This window comes from Strigops habroptila, chromosome 4 (assembly GCF_004027225.2).
Source record: "Strigops habroptila isolate Jane chromosome 4, bStrHab1.2.pri, whole genome shotgun sequence".
Classification (NCBI taxonomy): Eukaryota; Metazoa; Chordata; class Aves; order Psittaciformes; family Psittacidae; genus Strigops; species Strigops habroptila.
In genome coordinates this window covers 4,469,151-4,490,375 of record NC_046358.1, presented here as the reverse complement: position 1 = coordinate 4,490,375, position 21,225 = coordinate 4,469,151, and the positions used below count along the sequence as shown (strand labels likewise).

Genomic DNA, 21,225 nt, shown 5'->3' with positions numbered 1-21,225 from the left:
GCCCTGCCGCTGGACTCATCTGTTCCTACCATCCTGCTTTCTTGCTTGCTAAGCCAATTCACTAAGAAAAAGAGTCAAATATCCCTCTAGAGTTTTTCCCATCCAGACCTCTGAAGGGCATATAAAGAGCAATTCCTATACATAAGTCGAATTGCTCTTTCACAGCCTCTCTCTATTTTTCATGGAAGACATTATCTTATGAGGGGTCTTCTAGATGAAAAAGGGTTCTCCACCCTCCAAAACCTCCTTTACAGAGGAAGAGAAACTCTGGTACTCCTATAGCTGGTTAACAACAGGCTGCCTCTCCAGAGACTGCTTTTAAACAGTTATTTGGAAGTGCAAATAGACTTGCAGATCACAGTAACCCACTGTCGCGAACACCACTTCAGGTCACCCCACCACCACACTCTGCTTCATTGACTCTTCCTCTCACGTCAAATCTCAGCAGAAAACATCTCTTTTCTCCCTTATTTTTGCCTCTTAATTTCTTTCACTCCCTCAGCTATTCATAATTTAACTCTGTTGAGTGTTTGGCAGCTGGTTTGGATGTAAAACCCTGTACAAGAGAAAGCTGCACTGAACATCATCTGGAAAGTGAGCAAACAGATAGAGCAAATCTTTCCTTTTTTGCCTCATTTTATGCACCCAGTGAGGCCACAAGCCATATGGACTCATGCAATGACCATCACAGGAACCCACCTGGTAAACTTCCAAGAAATTTGTATTGCCTAAATATGTATTTACCACCACATGCCTTGAAAGTAACTCATTTCACAGGGAAAAGCACATTTGAACCTGACCTAAAATTGCTACTGTGAAGAATTCTTCCCAGCATGGGGTCACTGAAACACCACCTCTGTCCCCATGGACATCCTGTCCAGCCATGTAGCCTCACCCGAACCCAAAGATGACAGCAAAATTAGCCACAAGTAATTACCAAGCCCAAGGAGCTACCACCAAAATACATAGCAAAAAAGGTCGGTTTTGTTTTTCTTTTCGGAAGAAACCTGAGAAGAGAACAAACCACAAGAATTTGCAGACTGAGTGTAACTTCTGCACAGAGCCATCTCCAGCTATGTTGGGATTTGACGCTCTTCATTCCTTCCCATTTAATCCCTTCCTGTCAGTCATTCTGACAGAGTGGGAAGCTGGTGACACAAACAGGGAGACGAGCTCAAGAAAGATAGAAGTTTGTTCCCCTTCATGTTTTCTCCCACAAAACACTGCCAGATGCCACAGAAGTCTAGAATAAGCACCGCGACCTTATCTTGCAAGATAACATGTCCTCACTTGTCCCACAGCTTCCATAGGAGTGGAAGGTACTGATGATTTGCCCAGAAGCAAGATGTGACTGAGGGAGGAGGACACAGCAGCCCTGCAGCTCCTTGCACACAGGCTCACCTCCGGCTTGACCAGTTTCTTCTCCCACTACCTTCCACCCCAAGACCATCCACTTCACAACCATGCTGTCTTGCTGTCAACTTCCTGGGTACTAAATTATTTGCTTCTAAAAATCTTCTTATAAAGTATATCCCGACTCAAGAAAACCATTATTATACATGGCCCTTTTATGCTCATGTCACATTTCTGTCACGTTCAGTACAGGGAACGTGCTGTATGTTTTCCAACTACTGACAAAGGCCAAATAAACAAACTAAATACTAACAGTCAATAGTGACTACATCTACTGGCCACTGTTTTTTCATAGCCATCACTCAGAGTCATATGTCAAAGATGGGCTGACTTGGGAAGCAGAGACCTACTTGAGTCAGATTCTTCTTTCATGTGTGGGAACAGGGAAAAAGGAGCTGGTTAGAGAAACATATGAGACTGTGCTTACTACTAGTGTAGCAAAAGCTTACTATTAGCATAAGGAAGAGATGATGGCCATATAATAATATGCATAGCAGCAGAGTAGAGAAAGGCCACATCATATGAAGCTGTGGGGAGAAGAAACAGAAACCTGTAAGCAGTGCATTATGAAAGTTGATCCATTGATGGGACTCGGAATGAGACATGGGCAGACTTGCTCAGGGCAGGTTAGGAGGGATATCTTACTATCCCAAGCAGGGATATCAGGAGGGACATCTTATTATCTCAAGCAGCCTTGAGGGGAAGCTGGTGAGCACCAGAATATGAAAATTCAAGAAGGATATGATTGGAAGATGAACAAGAGGAATTTTTTTGCACTGCAGAACGAGCATTGGCTCAATTGGGAAAACAGGAGGTTTCACTATTAATATTAATATTAAACACATGCTATATTGAAAAAAAGAAAAGAGTTTGTTTTAATCTTAGTGTGACTTTATAATAAACTTCTCTCTGGTGGAATGTGCAGCTGGTTTGGCTGCAAAAGAAGCAGGAAGACTCTAAAAACTTCAGGATTTAAGTAGTCCCCCAATGTATATCTCCCTTGTACGTAAACCATCCATCCTGCGCACCCCAGGTTAGTTAGCATTCACTGGCTTGCTGGCACTTCTGCACACTGAGGGTAGGAATGAAGCAGATTTGTTGGTATTTGAAACAAACAGTTGCTCTACAAACAAATCAGCCACCATCTAACAGCATCTCCAGCTGGGTACAATCTCACTGGGGTCCAGCGTTTGCCCACCATCGGGTACTTACATTTTCTCTGAAGATAAAAGCCAGGATCGCAGCTGAAAGCTCCGCCAGGAAGATTAACAAAATAAACATGAAGAACTGGAAGAGAGAAGATGAAATCCAAATAAAACAAACACATCATACTATTAGGTGCTTGCAATAGGTAGTATGAACACAGGGTTTGCTAGTCACAGAAGAGATGGAAGAAATAAATAGACTCATAGAATGGTTAGGGTTGGAAAGAACCTTAAGATCATCTAGTTTCAACCCCCAAATAACCAAAGAAACATTTTTTTCCCTGACAACGAAAAAACCCCTATGGGTAGGTAACCTGGAGCAGACAGAACCTCTCTCTACTGTCACAGGACATGGGAGCTTGGGATGCTTTTTCCTGGTTCTAATGAGTGAAAGGGAGTAAGGCTACAGAATCCCCCCCCTGATAAATCTGCACCAGGTTAAAACAGTAAAGCCTATTTGGATGGAAAAAGTTGTCTAATCATGTAGATACTCATATAGGGTTAAACTGTGCTAACACAGATATATGTACCACATGCATACACCTACATATGCACACCCCCACTCACCACAACACAAACAATTTTGCTGTAATACAATCATAGCTTATTGTGTATGGAAGGAGGTAGTAGGATGTATACTCAAATATTTACATCTTTGACCAAAACAGGACTCTTTTCAGAGTATTCTACGTTTCAGGACAAGATTAGCCTTGGTTAATATCCCCCTCCACACAATGGGGTTGCACCGAGTTAAGTATTAACCACTCAGAACCTCTACAGAAAGTTGATAACATACCATCATAATTTCAATTTGATTATGCAAGTATTATCCATGTCTTGTATAGCATCCAAAGTGTGCATATTCATATCTTTACATTAAGGGCACTGTTGCATTGATGCCTTGTGCTAGTTTCATGCTGCTGCAGTCCATAAGAAACAGTAAAAGGAACAGGAAGGGATGTGCTCTCTAACATCCTTAAAACAGGAGCTGGTATTGAATAGCAACTATGGGAATGGAGCAGAAAGTGGCTAGGCTCTATCCTATCCCAAAATGGCATTTATTTCTATTCTTGGAGGCAAAATAGTGGGCTTGAGAAACCATAAGTCTGAACTAGATGGACAGGTTTTTATGTTCTTATAAAGGAGAAATCACCATCTGACAGTCAGCCCTTCTAAAATTCAATGGTCCCAAGAATTAGCCACAGACTCAAAGATGATTTTACAAAGCTGAGTGAACATTTAGAAATGAACTCAAATTTCAGAACCATGTGAGAAAAACAGGAGTGAACAGAGAACAAAGTAAGATCACATCACATGGAGGGTAATACACATGCAGTACATGTTACCACTGAAGGTAGTTGAAGCAACAAGTAGAAATGAACACAAGAGAAGTCTGGATGGGTTTTTTTGTGTATATGAGAAGGTTATTGAAAGTCTTTCTGAAACAGAAGGCAGGCAGATGGGGCCAGAAGTACTATTGTGATCCCCGAGCAATGATTTATAAACAGTGTCTGAAATACTGTGCACTCTGCATTTTGGTAATGGAAAGAGAATTCAAACTACCTGCTTGGAATGGGCAAAATGTTGGCTTGTTGTCAATTATTAGAGCTGTAAGTGATTTTTCCCCATTGGAAAAGTGCATGCACCACCCTGTCCCATTTGTCTACCTGCTTCTGCAGTGGAAACAAAAGAAAAGGACCCTGGGCTCAAATGACAAAACAAGAAGAGTCAGACGAGTAGGGACTTGGGATGCTAACAGAATGCTATTGCTTGATTTTGCTGAACTAGTTAACTCTCTAATTTATTCTTGCTGCTGGAGTTTTCTGTGTGGCTTCTTTTCTTCCTGCTCAGAGACTGTTTTAATTTCACCACAGGAGGGCAAAGAACAAGTGATGAGAATGAAGGATGCTTTGCAAATTCACATCATCATCCATCAAGGGATCTCAGCGTAGTCACGAAGAGGTCTAAGGTGGCCATGAAGTGATTAATCCCATCACCCTGCTAATTGCATTTCATTTACTGATTACTGGGAGACACATATTCACCCAAGCTCCAGCTCAGGTCTGTGAAGAAGTGGAAGCAGTCACTCCCAGATTATCTCTGATAAGCTTCATTATCATTTCCAAACTGATTTACACTTATATTGTGCACTCTGCACTACAGATTTATAACCGTTACTGTAGAAAAGACACGAGCAGCCATTAGGGCTGATGAGAAAAAGAAGATGGATCATCAGTGTTTCAGAACTTGCTCTTATTCTGCATTTTAAGGAGAGTTGAAATCTGCTTATTATGTTTTGCCTCCCAAAATTAAATAGATTACTGATATATAAGAGCACTAAATAGCCAACTGGTTAATGCACGGGACAGAGCAGCTTCACATTCAAATTCATGCTTGAGTCCCAACAGTTGAACATGGGCAGCCCCCACATCCAAGGTGAACATCCTAAGGAGTGGGGTCTCGCATATTGGTCAAAACTCCTGCCTCAGCTCCTGGTGATGGTTATAAGTTTATCAGATGTTTCCACAAATCAGTGTTTCATGTTTCTTTTTCACATCTGATCTACTGCTCCAGTTGCAGCAATGCTGTTCCGAAACAAGCAACAACCTTTAACCCAAAAGACCCACATTTTCATTATGAAAAGTTTCAGGGGCTACTGCATCCAGATTACAAGGATACCTGCAGTCAAAACTAAGCCAAATGAAGCTAGTATGGACTGTTCTTGTTGCAAAGCTGAATTCAGTCTTGTAATATAATGTTGTATGCTGAACAGCATTTTAGATCTTGATTTTCATGGTGTTCTTTTGCAGTCAGAGGGTCTTGAGGACAACCCAGAAGTTATTCAATGTCTGATCTGCAGGCCAATGTTTGTTGCTTTTTGTGAGCCAAGTCCAAATCTAGAAATACTTCACAGCCTTGTGCTTAATGCAACATGTTAGGTTACACAGTGATGCTTTTTTACCAAGAGACAAGCAGCTTGATGAAAAATACAAGTTCTTGCAGGCACAGAAGCCAGAACCTAGAGAACACGCATTTGCGCATCTGTCATGTCCCTTCTATCTCCTGTTTACATTTGGACTAAAAGCTTCAGACATGCATTATGCATTGCTGTGAAATCTCACTCGAGCAGCTCTCTGGCTCATCAATTCTTTAACAACTTTGTAAGTGGGCTTGATTTGATCTAGCAACTTCTCCCTAAGTACCACTCCCCCGAAGCCTGACACTCTGCTTTGCAAGGTGTTCCCCATCTGACGTATGCTCATGAATGGTTTGCCTTTTCAAATCCTGAAACTTATTCCCATCAGGCTTCTGATTCCACAGATGCTTTATGCATTTTAACATCAGCTGGTGTGGCCCCCTCAAGAAGCAGAATATCTCTTTCACTTGGTATCAGCATAGATCCTTGACCAAGGGCATCACTAATGTTGTTTAACAGAGTTGACTTTGATACCAGAAGCTCTGAGAGACCCGATCAAGGTGAAACACTAATTCCTCATCCAGTAATTACTTTCAGTTTCTCCTAGTCCAGGGCATTACTTCCAGTCCATGTATTTCTCACATTCCAAATATAAAATAATAGTAAAAGTAAATAGATAAAGCACCAGGGATCAGAACTATCTCTAAGAGTCAGAACCATAAAACGGAGTGCACTGGAATATAACTAAAGCACCAGGAGGAGCATTCAAACCATGATATAACTTCATGATGTTAAATCAGGAGAGAACATGGCCAGAGAAACCTTCCTCCATCCAGTCTATATGAAGCAGACATGATCCAAGCTGAAAATATTACTCTCCCCTTCACTTTCAATCAATACTTTTCATCAAATGTAAGTTTTAGTTTCTTAATCTGACAGGGACAGGCTTTGAAGTAACCTCAGGCTTATTGTGCCTGATCCTTTGCATATTATTAGGTTCCTCTGGGCAGATCTCCACAACCTCACAGGCACATTTGGTTTGCTGATTTACTTCTGAGGTGACGAAATCAAACCCACAATGGCTTCCAGAACAGGGCTCTCATTTGCAGGTTATGAATTCAAGGTGTGGGTGAGCTAAAGGCCAGAGAGAATTCCTTCAGCGCAGCCATGCTCATCTCTAGGAAAAAATGGGTTTGCATTCCAGAAAGAGGACTTTCCTCTTCTGTTTAAAATTAGAGACAAGTCTCTTTTGCACCATGAAGAAGCTGTGCAAGAGACAACCATAACAAAACACCATAAGATCAAGATTTAAACCAAACCAAACCAAAAACCTCAAACAAACAAAAACCCAAAGCCCCAACACCCCAACAGACCTAGAGGGGGAAACAAAAGGTCACGTTTGACAAAAATGAGAAATAAAAATAATGATCTTTGTCTTTCAACCCGTAACAGGTAATGCCTTCTAGTAAAAGATAATGGCCGGGAACCCTGCAGTATCAGAACTTACAGTGGAGGTCATAAGTGTCTTATTTCAGAGGCTAAGCTCTACTTGATGGGATGATTCCATCCCTCCACCACAAGGGATGAAATTTAACTCTATCATTCAGGAGAAAATCTGCCCGAAGAGAAGAAATCTGGTTCGTTTTAGGAGCAGAGTAGGCTGCCTAAGGGAGCAACCAGCTATAGGGAACTGCAATGTTAGATCACCATGTAGTTCTGAGCTGGGAATTTTGCTGACATGGTGAGCTCTGTTACACGTGTTCCCTCTGTTTTGTTGTGAACCACCAAGGAATGAATCCACAAGTGGAGTAGTGAGGTTTGGGTGGCCAAGAGAGGTCCATTTTTGGTCACTTTGTAAAAATACAAAGTAAAATCAAACAACCAAATAGGACAATTTTGAAACAAAGCTTAACAAGGACAAAAGATACCTCCAGACTCTATACCCACTGGGCTCAAATGTGGTGTAGGGAAAAGTCAAATTCTCTGTATTTCTAGCTGTGTGTAAAAGTACCTAAAGCTTATTTATTATCTAAGGGAATAGTGGCTACAATAATAGACACTCATTTCATGCACTTATCACAGCATCATCTGTCCAGTCACCCCCATTCCAAAAGGCCAACAGAAAACACAAGGACACTCACGAAGAGCAGGAGGCATTTGTTCTCACGGATGGCACCACAGCAGCCGAGGAAACCCAGCAGGAAGAGCATTGCCCCCATAGCCAGCATGATGTAGGCTCCTGTGAAGAGCAGGGGGTTGGCAGCCACTATCTCTCGGAAGCCTGTGGGATCCACAATGACCCAGATCCCAAGGCCCAGAAGGCACGCTCCTCCCAGCTGTCATGAAACAAAGAGAGGGACATCGGTCAACATAAACCAACTGACGCAGGAAGAATGGGTTCATTGTTATCTTTCGATCAGAGGTATTCACTTGGAGAGCTCTTGTTTGTCAGTGGCATATATTCTCCACCAAGCAAGTGACTGCTGATATGCTGCTTTTAGTATCTATTGCTCACTGAGTGACCATTTGCAGCAAAACTACCTTCCTTGACATGTCACTACCAGCTATTTACTCCCTCCCTAATGCTGAAAGACTGAATCTTGAGCCACATAGAATCAACTACGTTGGAAAAGACCTTTAAGATCATCAAGTTCAACCATTGCTCAGCACTGCCCAGGCCACCGATAACCCATGTACTGAGGGCCTCATCTACATGGTTTATGAACACTTCCAGGGACGGTGACTCCAGCACTGCCCTGGGCAGCCTATTCCAATGCCTGAGCACCCTCTGGGGAAAGCATTGTTTCTAATCTCCATCTAAACCTCCCCTAGCACATCTTGAGGACGTTTCCTCTTGTCCCATCCCTTGTTCCTTGGGAGCAGAGACTTATACCCACCTCACTACAACCTCCTTTCAGGTAGTTGTAGAGAGCGACTATCTGTGGGGGACAGCCCAGCGAAGGGGCACACATTAACCATCCCCACCACAGAGGCCAGGGTGGCTGGGCACTCCCAACCTTTCCTATTGCAGACTAGAGCAACAGGGTGACCGAGAATGACCTGATGTGTGGTAGGAAAATGACTGTGTTTCCATGTGAAAACCTCAGCAGGGCACCCTGGAGTATAAAACAATTCCTTCTGCCATTCCAGGAAAGACCCACGTACGTCACTAGCTATAGCTTTCCCTCTGGTCTCCCTTGCCAAGGACAGGAATAACCCAGACAACAGTGACCACAGTGCTGGCTTGCCGAATCTCTGAGTCACTTTGGGTGCTGCAAAACCCTCAGTGATTGCTAGCGCAAAGCTGAGGGGACATTCTGTACTGTGATGATGTGACCAAATTACAGCCTATCCTGCTGGGGAGCAGCAGGCTGCTCAAAACAGGAGGATTCAGGAGAGAAAGTGGATTCTAAATACTTACAAATATGAAGAAATTGAAAAGAAACATCAGGTACTTCATGCAGCTCAGACAGTCTCCCTCCATGGTCTTCAGGCTCCTTGACCCAATTCTTCCTGCAAAACACCAGCACTCCCTTAGCACATTCATTTCCTATTAAGAGTGACAGAATCCTGCCTCCACTTGTATTTCCACCAAGGTGCTGTGGAGTTCATTATACAGGAAAGCTCATTCCTTACCTGAACAAGGCAATAGCACACACTAGTAAGAGGTAATGATCACTGCTAAGTCCCTTTGCATTCTTCCAGGTCTAAAGGTGAACACAGATGTGAAAAGGAAGGTTGCAGGAGAGGAAAGGCCTAGCTTTGCTTGCAGAGTAAGATGCTGGGTGAAAAAAAAATCCCTTTTCACATGAAGATATTATTTTTCCCAGTCCCTAAAGCCTGTCAAGTGTAAGAAGCACTGAATGTACCTGCCCACATCACAACAAAAAATGTCATATTGACACAGGAGCCAGAATAAGCTATATTCACTTAAAAGACTCACAAGCAAGCATCTGGGACAGTCAGGCTGTCTGTCTCCATACAAGCTTCCTCTGCAGAATGAATGCCACTCAAACATGGAAACTCATAGACATTTGGAGGTGCTGGGTTGGGAATAACTGCAGTGTGTGTACATGGGAGGGCCGGAGGATGCTGTCCTCACACAGTTACTCAGCCTGGGGCACCCCATGCAGTGTGAAATGTGACTGTGCAGTGAAGTTGTGGTGCTCTACTCCCCACCCCGCACAGGTCTTTTGCAGGCAGAGACCATGAGTTGACATTGGTAAGACCAGGAAAAACGCTAAGGAATCTTAACTAGTTTGAAACCCCATGTTTCAATTAGACAACAGCTGCTCAGGACAGTACTTCTGTCCTTCTGGAAAAGCAGCTATAAATCATGACCTCGTAAAGCTACATGGGAAGAAAGTGCTGCTTGCTGTCTGATGAAGTGAGACTATGTCTCCCAGTATCTAATGGTATCACCAAGCACCCTAAAGGGACAGACAAATAAGTACATAAAGTAGTAAAACTTTGACTGAAACAGAAGATAGTGCAGTCACGGCACCGTGCACAGATGGATGCATACATTTGCAAACTCAGAGGCACAAGTTTGTTTAGATCCCTAGAGAAGCCTTCCCAAAGCCCACATGCTTCTGAACCCATCTCTTTCCCTTTCTCCACTGCAAATGCCATTCCCTAAATAGATCCGTATCCAGTGACATGCTATGTTAGCAAAGTACATTTGATTCACTGAAAAGAAAGAGCAGAAATTATCCAAGGTTTTCAGCAGGTCAGCAATAAAACTCCTCCTTTCACTCCTTCATTGTTTTTGTTATCCACTGGACCTGTGAGTGCTGTCAAGCCTTGAGGGCTGCTTCCCTCTGTGACCATGGGAACTGCTCTGCTTTAGCCTAAGAGCTGAGAAAACCCATGACAGGCACAGCTCCCAGCAAGGGGCTGTCTGAGGTAGGAGCCAGATTTCTATCATACAGTGTGTGTCTGCTGCACTTGACTTGGTTTAAAATCAAATCAGTTCCTCCCTAGTGGCAAAACAGGCAGAGGTGCGAATGGTACAATGCAGCATCTCCTGCGGACGTGCAGCTGCTTTCTCTCAGCATCTTCGTGCACCTGGGTCAGGACAGCAGTATGCTCTGCTGGCTGGGCACTTCTCAGGGAATCTCCATTGCTAGAAGAATCCTGAGAAGATCATAGAATCAATCACAGAATGCCATGTTGGAAGGGACTTAAAGGATCACCTAAAGGTCCAACCTTTCCTGGCAAGAGCCTAATCTAGACTATATGTCCCAGCACCCTGTCCAGTTGAATCTTAACAGTGTCCACTATTGGGGAATCCACCACCTCCCTGAGGAGATTATTCCAATGGCTGATTGTTCTCATGTGAAAAATGTTCCTCTTGTCCAACTGGACAAGAGGAATGTCCAATTGTCCAATTGGAATCTCCTCAGAAGTAACTTGTACCCATCACCCCTCATCTTTTCCATGTGACTCCTTGTAAAAAGGAAGTCCCTTTCTTTGTATAGCCACCCTTTGAATACTGGAATATGGTGATAAGGTCTCTCCTGAGCCTTCTTTTCTCCAGGATGAACAAGCTAAGCTCTTTCAGCCTTTTCTCATGTGGCTTCTTAGTCCTTGGATCATCTCTGTGGCTTTTTTCCAGACCCTCTCCAGCCTGTCCACATCCTTTTTGCATAACAGGGACCAAAACTGAACACACTTTTCCAGATGTGGCCTGAGAAGAGCAGAGTAGAGTGGGAGGATGACATCTTTATCTCTGCTGTGACGCTCTCGTTGATGTTCGCCAGCATCCTGTTGGCTTTCTTTGCTGCAGCAGCACACTGATTCACTTGTCCACCAGGACCCCCAGGTCCCCTTTCACAGAGGATCCACAAAGCCAGGCTTACAGTCCACCTCGCTTCTGGAGAAACACAAATCTGAATCTGAACCACAGAACAAGGACAATTTTTCTTTACAGTTTATTTTCTTATACCTCTGATACACAACTCTTCTGCCCAGAGAGACTCAAAGCCAAGACCACAACTGCAGTAGATGGAGTGGGGCACAGAGCTCTGGCATGAGCCTGGAGGAGGTGCCCACAGCTTCTTGACTGTGTTTAAAGCCATGTCTGTAAATCTCACAGAGAAAGGAGATCTTTAAGTCCAGAAGGGTAAGGAGCTGGGGAGTGGAATTCTTCAGTTCCATGGGAAAGGTGAACCTTCAGCTCCACTAACCCCTGAGCTTGGAAACTATAGTAGAGAGCAATATGAAAATACAGACATATCAATACGATACTAGAACTTCAAGAGCCCCACAATTAGTGGCACCCAGATGTTGCCATCACCACACAAAAAGAAAGTTATGCTCCAATAAAACAAAAGATCCCTAAAGCTCAGTATATTAGCCAAAGTCTGAAAGTTATCTGAGAAACCAGTAAGTTCTGCTGCCTTGAGCACCCACCCACATGATCCATAGCACAGTAGCCTTAGGCATGAAAGGAGTAAAAAGCAAACCAGTTGAGCCGTATCGTGCCACTTCACATCATTCACACTCATCTCACTGCTGAGGCACCCACATGAAAAACATTGCCTGTGGTCCAAGAAGCAGCAGCGCCTGAGTCTAACACTGTCTTGCTGCTTTATAGAGTCGATAAATCACATTCCCACCTTACTTTACTTTCCATGTCTGGGTCTGCTTCCTCCGCACGATGAGCAAGCTCCCTTGGAACTGCACTGATTTAGTACAGGCCTCCTTTTCTTTTCCAAGACAAACCTAAGTCACGATTCCTTGCACTGCTCCTGCCCATGCACCCACGCAGTATGTTAAATGTTTTCTAGGCATGAGCAGGGAATTAGACTCTAAATCCATTGGGCAAACTTCACTGGCATAGCCACACAGCCACAGTAACCTGGGAGCAGGATGAACACAGGCACACTCAGCTTTGACAACTGAAGATTCTCTTGTTTGGCTGGGGCGAGAAATTGTCCCATCGGCAGTGCTGGGCTCAGATTTGTAACTTCTAAACCCACCTCACTTCACACAGCAAAGCAACAACTAAATGAAACTCTACTAATTGCGCTGTGCTTCAAGCCAGGAACACACCCCACAGGACTTGCAATGGGTCCTTCAACTCAGGATGTGCAAATGGAAGTCAGTGGCAATAGCACAAAGTCTGGGCTGGCAAAGACAAGAACATGCATGTCAGAGCTTCCACATCATATGAGCTCAATGCAAACTACCAGAAAATGCCAACCCACTGATCTGATCTGAGAAACAGGAGCTCTGAGCATCTGTTTCAGCGCTGGAACTTAAAGCTTGGAGAGATACACACATCCCAGCATAAAACACACTTTCCAGTTTCTGCTGGGTATCCAGATTCCCAAACAGCACTTGTAAGATCACCATTTGGATCCTGTTATTGCACTGATTAAAACAGGGCAAATCAACCAAAAGCATGGTCTGAATTCTTTCGTAGGGCTTAAAACTGCCTCCTGTCAGAACTCAAGCATTCCAGTGTATATGAAGTACATTACCATCTAGTTTATATATGCTCTAGACTTTGGAGAGTATATCTAATGCCATTTACACACAACACAAGCAATGTTACTTACTAATAGTGTAATTATGAACTCCTTTGTGTCAACTGCTGCCTTGCTAATTAGCTGAAGGTATCTCAAGTCGCCAGTGGCAGGCTGCATGGAGAAAATAGCTGACATGAAAGGAGAATCCTGACCCACAGATCTGCTTCTTCCTTCCACTTTTCTTTCTAAGCCATACACACAAAAGGCAAATCTTGTCAGTTACTCCTACAACACACTGATGCAAGTGCGATAAAACCTGAACGCATATGTCTTAATCCACCTCTTAAAAATATCTTCTCCCCCTCCTCCAGGCCCCAAATTTGTGATAGATTAAGTTCTCCTCCACAGGAGACATTTAATGCTAAGCAAACATTAACAGTCAGAACTGCAGAAGACAGCGGCTGACAGATGCTTTCCCTGGCTTGTCCCATCTCAGACCTGCGAGACATATGAGATGCATTTGTTTTTGTCTGAAATGTAGCTATAAATGTTCAGCTTTTTCTTAGGCAGATTATTCTACATTTCACCCTCCCTAATATGAGTTTTATCTTGTAAAGTGATGGGGAGGTTCAAAATCCCCAGCAGTGTAGCCAGGAAACATACCCCAGCTGCTGTAATCAGTTAGGAATACAGCCTAGTTTTTCAAGGCAATGTCCTCCAGCCACCATTTATTTCCTTCCTTCTGACATTTGCTTTTGCATGTCTTGCAGCTACCTTGAACTTCACGTATCTAAAGGCAGCTGCTCAACCACACCCCCAAAAACTGCTGCCAAGTTTTTCTTTGCTACCACTGACTTTTCCCTCTCCCACCACATCCTTTTCACACTGGATTTAACCCTCTGGTTCCGTTTTAATTGCTCCGTTGCCTTGGAGATGGGAAAGGAGCAACGATTCTAGATGTCATTGAGTACAAACACTCACTGCCACCAACCTGAGCCAATCCCGAAGTTTGATCTAACTTTAGTCAGAGCAGGTTGCTCAAGGGTGACATTAGTTTGAGTATCCCCAAGGACTGAGATTCTCCCATCTCCCTGAGCACCTCTTCTAATGCGCAACCACCCTCCTTGGGAAAAGCTTTTTCAAGACAGCACCTCCAAGGTGTGTCCAAGTTACCTTGTGCAAAAGGAACAAGAGCATTCCTCGGATATGCAGTCTATCAGAACTCTCTAGAGCACCTTATCTTCACAGGTCTCAATCCTTTCATCTTCCATATCTCTCCTACCTTCTACTGAAAAGAAGAATGTCAACCATTTTCCTTGCCTACCTTTCCAACCCCCCCAACATACCTCTGCAGACTATTTGTATTTCACTACTGTCGTGAAACAGTAGTGAAATACAGGGTTAACCCAGGGTTAAATGGGTTTAAACCAGGGTTTATGGGTTTAAACCCCTAAAATTCAGACATTGTGCACTTGTCTGATAACTCATCACAGTCTCCTCATCTCAAATACTTTATGGAAAGCACAGAATAACTAAGATTGGAAGACACATCTAGAGGTCACCTTGTCCATCCTCATGCAAACCACTTTTTCAGTCACTTCTATCACATTGTTCACGTCTGTCTTCTTAAACATAAATATCTCTTTGCTCTCAACATGCATGAAGACCTTGTGCACTGAACTGATCCGTTGCCTCCTTTAAAATCTAAGAACCAGTTCTGCAGTACCTCCTACAAAATACTAGCCAAGGGCTTGAGGAGCAAATGGTGCTAACTCACACCTACTTCCATATTCATACACAACGCAACCAGGTAAAAGCAGAAGACATGTTTGAAACTCTCTCGAACCACTGCCAGAAAGCCTTTGAAGGCATTAGAAAGCATGGACTAGATTCTCTTCCAAGCCAATGCATCAGTTTCTAGAGGCCGTCCCAGCTGAGATGTCACTAAAAACATCCCTGAAGCTCTAAGCTGCACCAGCAGTGAAGGACTACCACAACTTGACATTGCTCCATGGTGTTCTCTACCCAGCAACATGGAAGCCCACCCTTTAGCTTGCAGGTATGGAGGCTTGACTCTGCATGCTTTCTTTCATTCAAGTTCCCCTCTCCAATAGGATTTCTGTGTTCACTATCTGCAGCGGTATCCACCTCCTTTAAACCAAAGTGGGGTCTGCATGAAAAAGTATCTAACTGGTGGTGCTTTTCACAAAACCCTCTCAGAGTATTATTTCCACCAAATCTGCTCCTCTAGATAGAACAGAGATAAGGGCAGTTTATTTAGGAGACCAAAGGGGGACAACTTGTTGCAGTTACATCTTGCAGCTGGTATGAGGGCAGATGAGCTGTGTATTCCTTGCTCCCCTCCTGCACACCATAGCTACACCTAACCATCCTTGACAGAAATACAGGGAAAGCATAACGAAAGAGCCATAAACAAGACTCACCTTCACAAATCTTGGGACTTGAAGCACGGTGTCTATTCTAGTCTTTAATTCTCTGTGTGTCCCATGTATCTCCTTCTAGCCAAGCTTGTCCTGGAAGAGAAAAATACGCAATTACTGCAGAAGTCAATAAAATGCAATCATGTTAAATACACAATTTATTAAAACACACCATCCTGATGAATATGCTCAGTCTAATTGCCATCTTAATTTAGTGTACATTAGCACTAATGAAGAGCTTTTAACACCCAGTGAGGGATCTGATTCCTCAGCATCTCTTTAACAACCTTTGGGGTGTTTTAAATACCCACATACCACACTGAAATCTATAGTCCCATTACGCACGCACCTCATACCAGAACAGGACTAGATTAATACCAGCTGCACCTTCAATATTTTATAGGAGGTTTAGACAAACTTTAATCTGCTGTGACTTTACAGCCCATTTAGTGGGAAAATGGAAAAGGCAAAGGAAGGGAGATGGAATGCATCTTTGGGAAGCCCAGCCCAGCCATTAGAGGCAATGGCCTGAGACACTGGCCGCTGTTCCTTGTTCTTCCAGCCAGCTCTCACGTCAAGTTGAGCAAACTATTTCCTCTCCCTCTGCCTCATCGTCACTGCCTGGGAAACAGCAATGGAGAGGAACGGTGAAGCCACCACATTGCCCGGCCAAAGGCGTTAAAGCAGTACAGGCAGAAGGACACTGCTACTGCCCTTGAGCTAGAAGTTCCCATTTTATCAGTGTATTTTAATTTCTGACTGTACAATGCTAATGATAGACCCTGGCTTGGCAAAGGGGAGGTGAGATTATAGACTAACATGCTCGTTTGACTGTTGGATTCTCAGGGCATCCTCTCCTAGGTTGGTTTTTCCAGCCATCTAACACTGCAGGGCCTGTGGGCAAGGGACAGCTTTTAACTATTCAAACAGCACCCCATGCCATAAGGGTCCAAAGGCCAGGTTGGACAGAGCCTTGGGCAACATGGTCTGGTGTGTGGTGTCCCTGGCCATGGCAGGGTGTTGGAACTGAATGATCTTCAGGTCCTTTCCAACCCAAACTATGCTATGATTCTGTGATTCACACACAGTCGCTCACTCAGCACTGTAACTCACTCACTCATCCTTCACAGATTGCTTTGTTGAAGCCACTGCATCCCTGTGAGGGCTCAGATAAGTCACCTGGGTCTATCCCCGCTCTCCTACTGCCAGCATTTCTTCATCATTTCTGGAGAGGGTGCATTTAACATCTGTTTCCCACAAACATTTGTGAACGCACCTTGGAAAATTGCTTCCCATTAAGGCTTCTGTGAGTAAAAGTCTACCGTTCGTTGTTGGCAGGAGGCGAACACTAGAGCTTCAAGGTGGCTGAAACTATTACAACATAAACCATATAATGAATATTCATAGACTTTTTTGTTTTGCATTAATCCCTCACATTTCATGTCCTTCCTCTCTCACTGTGGAACTAAACTCTGACTGGTGAGCAGGGATGGCTTTCCTTTTGGAATCTGGAGGGTACAAACGTCTGTAGCCAATCTCTGCTGCTACGTACTGAAGGCATCTGCTGAGCAGTTGCTGGATTGCCCCACTTCATTACAGTGCTGTCCCCAGATCAGGTTTACCACCAGCATGGATGTTCAGAGGGTGCTATGTGACCAGCTCAGGGACCTCTGGAGAGGGGCTTGGAGAGTCTACAGCAAGGACAAGAGACCGTGTCACTGCCTCACAGCCCCTTCTTGCAGTCAGAGCCTGGTACCCATCCTTCCCTTTTTATCTACTTCTTTCTGTATGGGGACGCTTCATCCCATGCTTTGCATATGCAATTGAGAGACAATATATTCAGTTGCCCCATCCAGTGATGCCGCTATCCTGGGACAGCTGCTGCCAGGAGAAGATGGCTCTAACTTTAAAGCAGAGATGACACTGTGCTATATAAACCTATCATTAGGAAAATAACCAGAATGATAGGATTCCTGCTCCTACCACGTGTGCATATAATTACATCCCTACAAGCCCTCAAAGGTCTGCGTGGGAGAGGAAGTTTAATTTTTCTATTCCTCGGAAGTCACAATATTTTAAAGAAATTGCAGCACCACAGAGAGGAAGAGCTTTAAATGCTTCAGTAGGTGCCAGCAGGTGCTGTGTCAGGAGAGATGAAAGAGCGTGCTTGGTGCCAAACAACAGCAATATTCCATCTTACTCTATGGCCCTAAAGGGGAGGAAGTCCCTGCCAAACAGACTCTCTTTGGTTAATAGCTACCATTTTGTCATTAGGGATGGTTGCAGAAAGTGCAAAACCACCATGCTTAATTGGGGCTGGAGCAAGTTGATGCCTTTAATTACAGTCGCTGGGGGAACACAGTGGAAGCCGGAGCAAGCCTCCATCCTCAGGGCGTGCAAGCCACGCTGCCTCAGCCGGCTGAGCAGATGCATTTGGCACGTTGTCCTGCCTCCTCCCTCAGCTCATAGCTACCACATCACATCTCCTTGCACTCAGCTGCACTTGCTGTTCTTTGTCAGGAGCAGGCTTTGATGAAGGAAAAGCAGCTGAACAGGTTGCCTGAAGGCGTGGTAAATGCTCCATCCCTGGCAGTGTTCAAGGCCAGATTGGATGGGGCTTGGAGCAACCTAGTCTAGTGGAAGGTGTCCCTGCCCATGGCAGGGAGTTGGAACTAAATGATCTTACAGTCCTTTCCATCCGAAACCATTCTATGCTTCTATGAACTCATGACTCGGGCTGGTCTCATGCAGCTAGACAGACAGTTGGAGAGCCCCAGTGAAGAGGGAGCAGGCAAAAAGAGGACGAGACAGTCAACAGGTAGTAAGTGAAACAAGAAATGAACAGAGGGTGAAAGATAGCCTTTCTTCAGGAGAAATCTGGTCTCCTGCACGTTAGCTAGTGCAGGAAGGCTGCCTGATGAATGGCTTATAGATGTACTGCTTCACAAGTGTCTCTACCTGCTGCCACTCACCTTCGCTCAACACATTTGCAGGGTAATGTGTTCAGACTAAACCAGGGGAAGTTCAGGTTAGATATAAGGAAGAAGTTCTTTACTGTGAGGGTGCTGCGGTACTGGCACAGGTTGCCCAAAGAGGTGGTAAATGCTCCATCCCTGGCGGTGTTCAAGCCCAGGCTGGACAGAGCCTTGGGCAACATAGTTTAGTGTGAGGTGTCCCTGCCCATGGCAGGGGGTTGGAACTGGGTGATCTTAAGGTCCTTTCCAACCCAAACCATTCTATGATTCTATGATCTATAGAAACCAAACACATGCCAGCCCATGTGTTCAGAAGAAGACAGAAGTCATGTCCTGCTGGACCTGTGCAACAGGTCAGTGCTTTTATGGTGAAGGGTGAGGAGAAACCTCTCTGTGGAAGCAAGATCAGCTTCATATCATTCCCTTGCAGTGGCTTCAGAAAAACAGAACATATGCTGCTCCTGAACTGGAGCTTGGCACAAGCTGTCATCCCCATGCATTATCCTGTAAGTATTGCTCCTATATAAGTAACTAATTGCACTGGAATTTCATAGTGCTTGCATAGCAGAGTCATTGCTGTGACACGACTACATTACTGCATGCAAATCCAATTAGATTCCAAAGTGCACTGAGTAACTATAATCGGCCCCTGCGGAGCAGCGATGAGGGGACCTGCACAAGGCCATGCAACTAGATACTAAATTACAGTCAATCTACCTCCTCCTTAGTTGCATTAAAATGCTAATGTCACTGTAATACGGGCCCATTTGCCAGCAATGACTGCCTTGCCTTGCAACACTGGAGTGAATGAGGTTGTTGCACTGCCTGAGAGCATTTAATTCCTCAGTACAGTTGAGTGAGCAAAGCCCTCAGGGCATCTTATACCTTAAAACAATAACCTGATTGGCTTTTATAACACTAAAATCATATGAGGCTTGGGATGGTGAGTAAATGAATCTCAGCTGCTGCTAAAAATAACTTACGTTTCCTACCCAAGCAGAGCACTGGGGACAACTGGGACACATCCCAGTTCTTGTCCTCTTTAAATGAAGACACATTTCTGTCACCAAAAGGCTGTGCAGAATCATAGAATGGTTTGGGATGGGAAGGACCTTAAGATCATCTAGTTCCGACCCCCTGCCATGGGCAGGGACACCTCACACTAGACCATGTCGCCCAAGACTCCATCCAACCTGGCCTTGAACACTGCCATGGATGAAGCATTTATCACCTCTTTGGGCAACCCCAAGAAGAGGCAAGGCCAAGAAGAGCACATCAGTCACACACAGGAGGAAAAAGAGGGCTGGAGCTCTTAAAGCTTCATATAAGTTTGGGTTCAAACTTAAACAAGGGAAGTTTAGGTTAGATAGAAGGAAGACGTTCTTTACTGAGAGGGTGGTGAGGTGCTGGAATGGGTTGCCCAAGGAAGTTGCAAATGTTCCATCCCTGACAGTGTTCAAGGCCAGGTTGGATGGAGTCTCGGGCTACATGGTTTAGCTGAAGGTGTCCCTGCCCATAGCAGGGTGTTGGAACTGGATGATCTTAAGGTCCTTTCCAACCCTAACTATTCTATGATTCTATGATTCTATAAATAACACTAGCTTTGCCACAAAACCAATAATACAACACTTACCACCTATGTTTTTTATTTTCAACTTTGCAGAATGTGTGCACAGAATACATGAGATCATCTGGAGGTAAAATCTTCCACACGTACACAGACATTCAAAATGGAAATTCAGAAGTCCCATAGCACAACCTATTCTCCCAAATGCTACAATGCTCGGAAAAGTGCTAGGGTATGTGTTTGAAGTGTCAGCATAGCATCAGGCCACAAAGCACTCCATTTCAACTAGTGCAAATGTGCATACAGCACTGTTGGAAACATGAATTGCTCACTTTGGCCTCTATCCAAGCAAAGTTCAATAGGTAATCATGTCTGGCTCTTTTATACAGCTTTTCACACACAGACATCAGCTGTCTCAGAAAATAAGATACTGCAAACAGAACCAACATATCTGATAGCCTGCAACTCTTTAAAGCTCTGTCCCTTAAAAAGAAGTCCTCAGATAGCTCACAGGTGTATTTTTCCTTCTACTAACTGCAGTAGAATGGAACCATATGGTACTGATTGCCTGTCTGTCTAAACAGATGACCCAAAAATTATATTCACTGATAATATAACAACATTAATTCTGTTCATAGAATCCTAGAATGCTTTGGGTTGGAAGGGACCTTAAAGCTCATCCAGTTCCAACCCCCTGCCATGGGCAGGGACACCTTCCACTAGAGCAGGTTGCTCCAAGCCCCGTCCAACCTGGCCTTGAACACTGCCAGGGATGGGGCAGCCACAGCTTCTCTGGGCACCCTGTGCCAGTGCCTCAGCATCCTGAAATAGAAAGTTCAGTAGTTAAGAAAACCAAAGCTAAAAGGGGAACAGTGTGCTAGATCTCCTGACCCATATTAAGCCCTCTGTTCACCAGTCCATACTGAGACCAGTCCCAACCCCATGAAAAAGCTTATCACCTCTGGCTGACAAGTTACACTCTTTGACAGACATCTCCTGTCTCAGAAATAAGTCTCTTTAGCATACCAAAAGCGAGGCAGCTAACTTTGGCTTCCTATGTCTGAAAATATTTCCGTTCAGGATGAAATAAATGTCACCCCTCTGAGTGGATCATGGAGTTGTATCACGAGCCAAGTGACATTATCCACTGTCATGTCAGATACTGTCAAGTGTTGAAACACTCCATACGCTTGCACAGCATTCCAGATGCTTAGGGGATTTAACATGAAGTG

General features: G+C 44.3%; 1 protein-coding gene across 2 annotated transcripts in view; it reads right to left on the bottom strand.

The window, feature by feature from the left end:
• Positions 1-21,225, bottom strand: part of TSPAN18 (tetraspanin 18) — a 64,338-nt gene that overhangs the window by 11,557 nt on the left and 31,556 nt on the right. For both annotated transcript variants that reach the window (XM_030482454.2, XM_030482455.1), the window contains 4 exons: positions 15,455-15,544; positions 8,957-9,048; positions 7,677-7,871; positions 2,626-2,700 (listed from right to left, as the gene is read on the bottom strand). In XM_030482454.2, coding sequence (XP_030338314.1) covers positions 2,626-2,700; positions 7,677-7,871; positions 8,957-9,019 — 333 coding nt within the window. In that variant the 5' untranslated portion in view covers positions 9,020-9,048; positions 15,455-15,544. The remainder of the gene's footprint in view (positions 1-2,625; positions 2,701-7,676; positions 7,872-8,956; positions 9,049-15,454; positions 15,545-21,225) is intronic.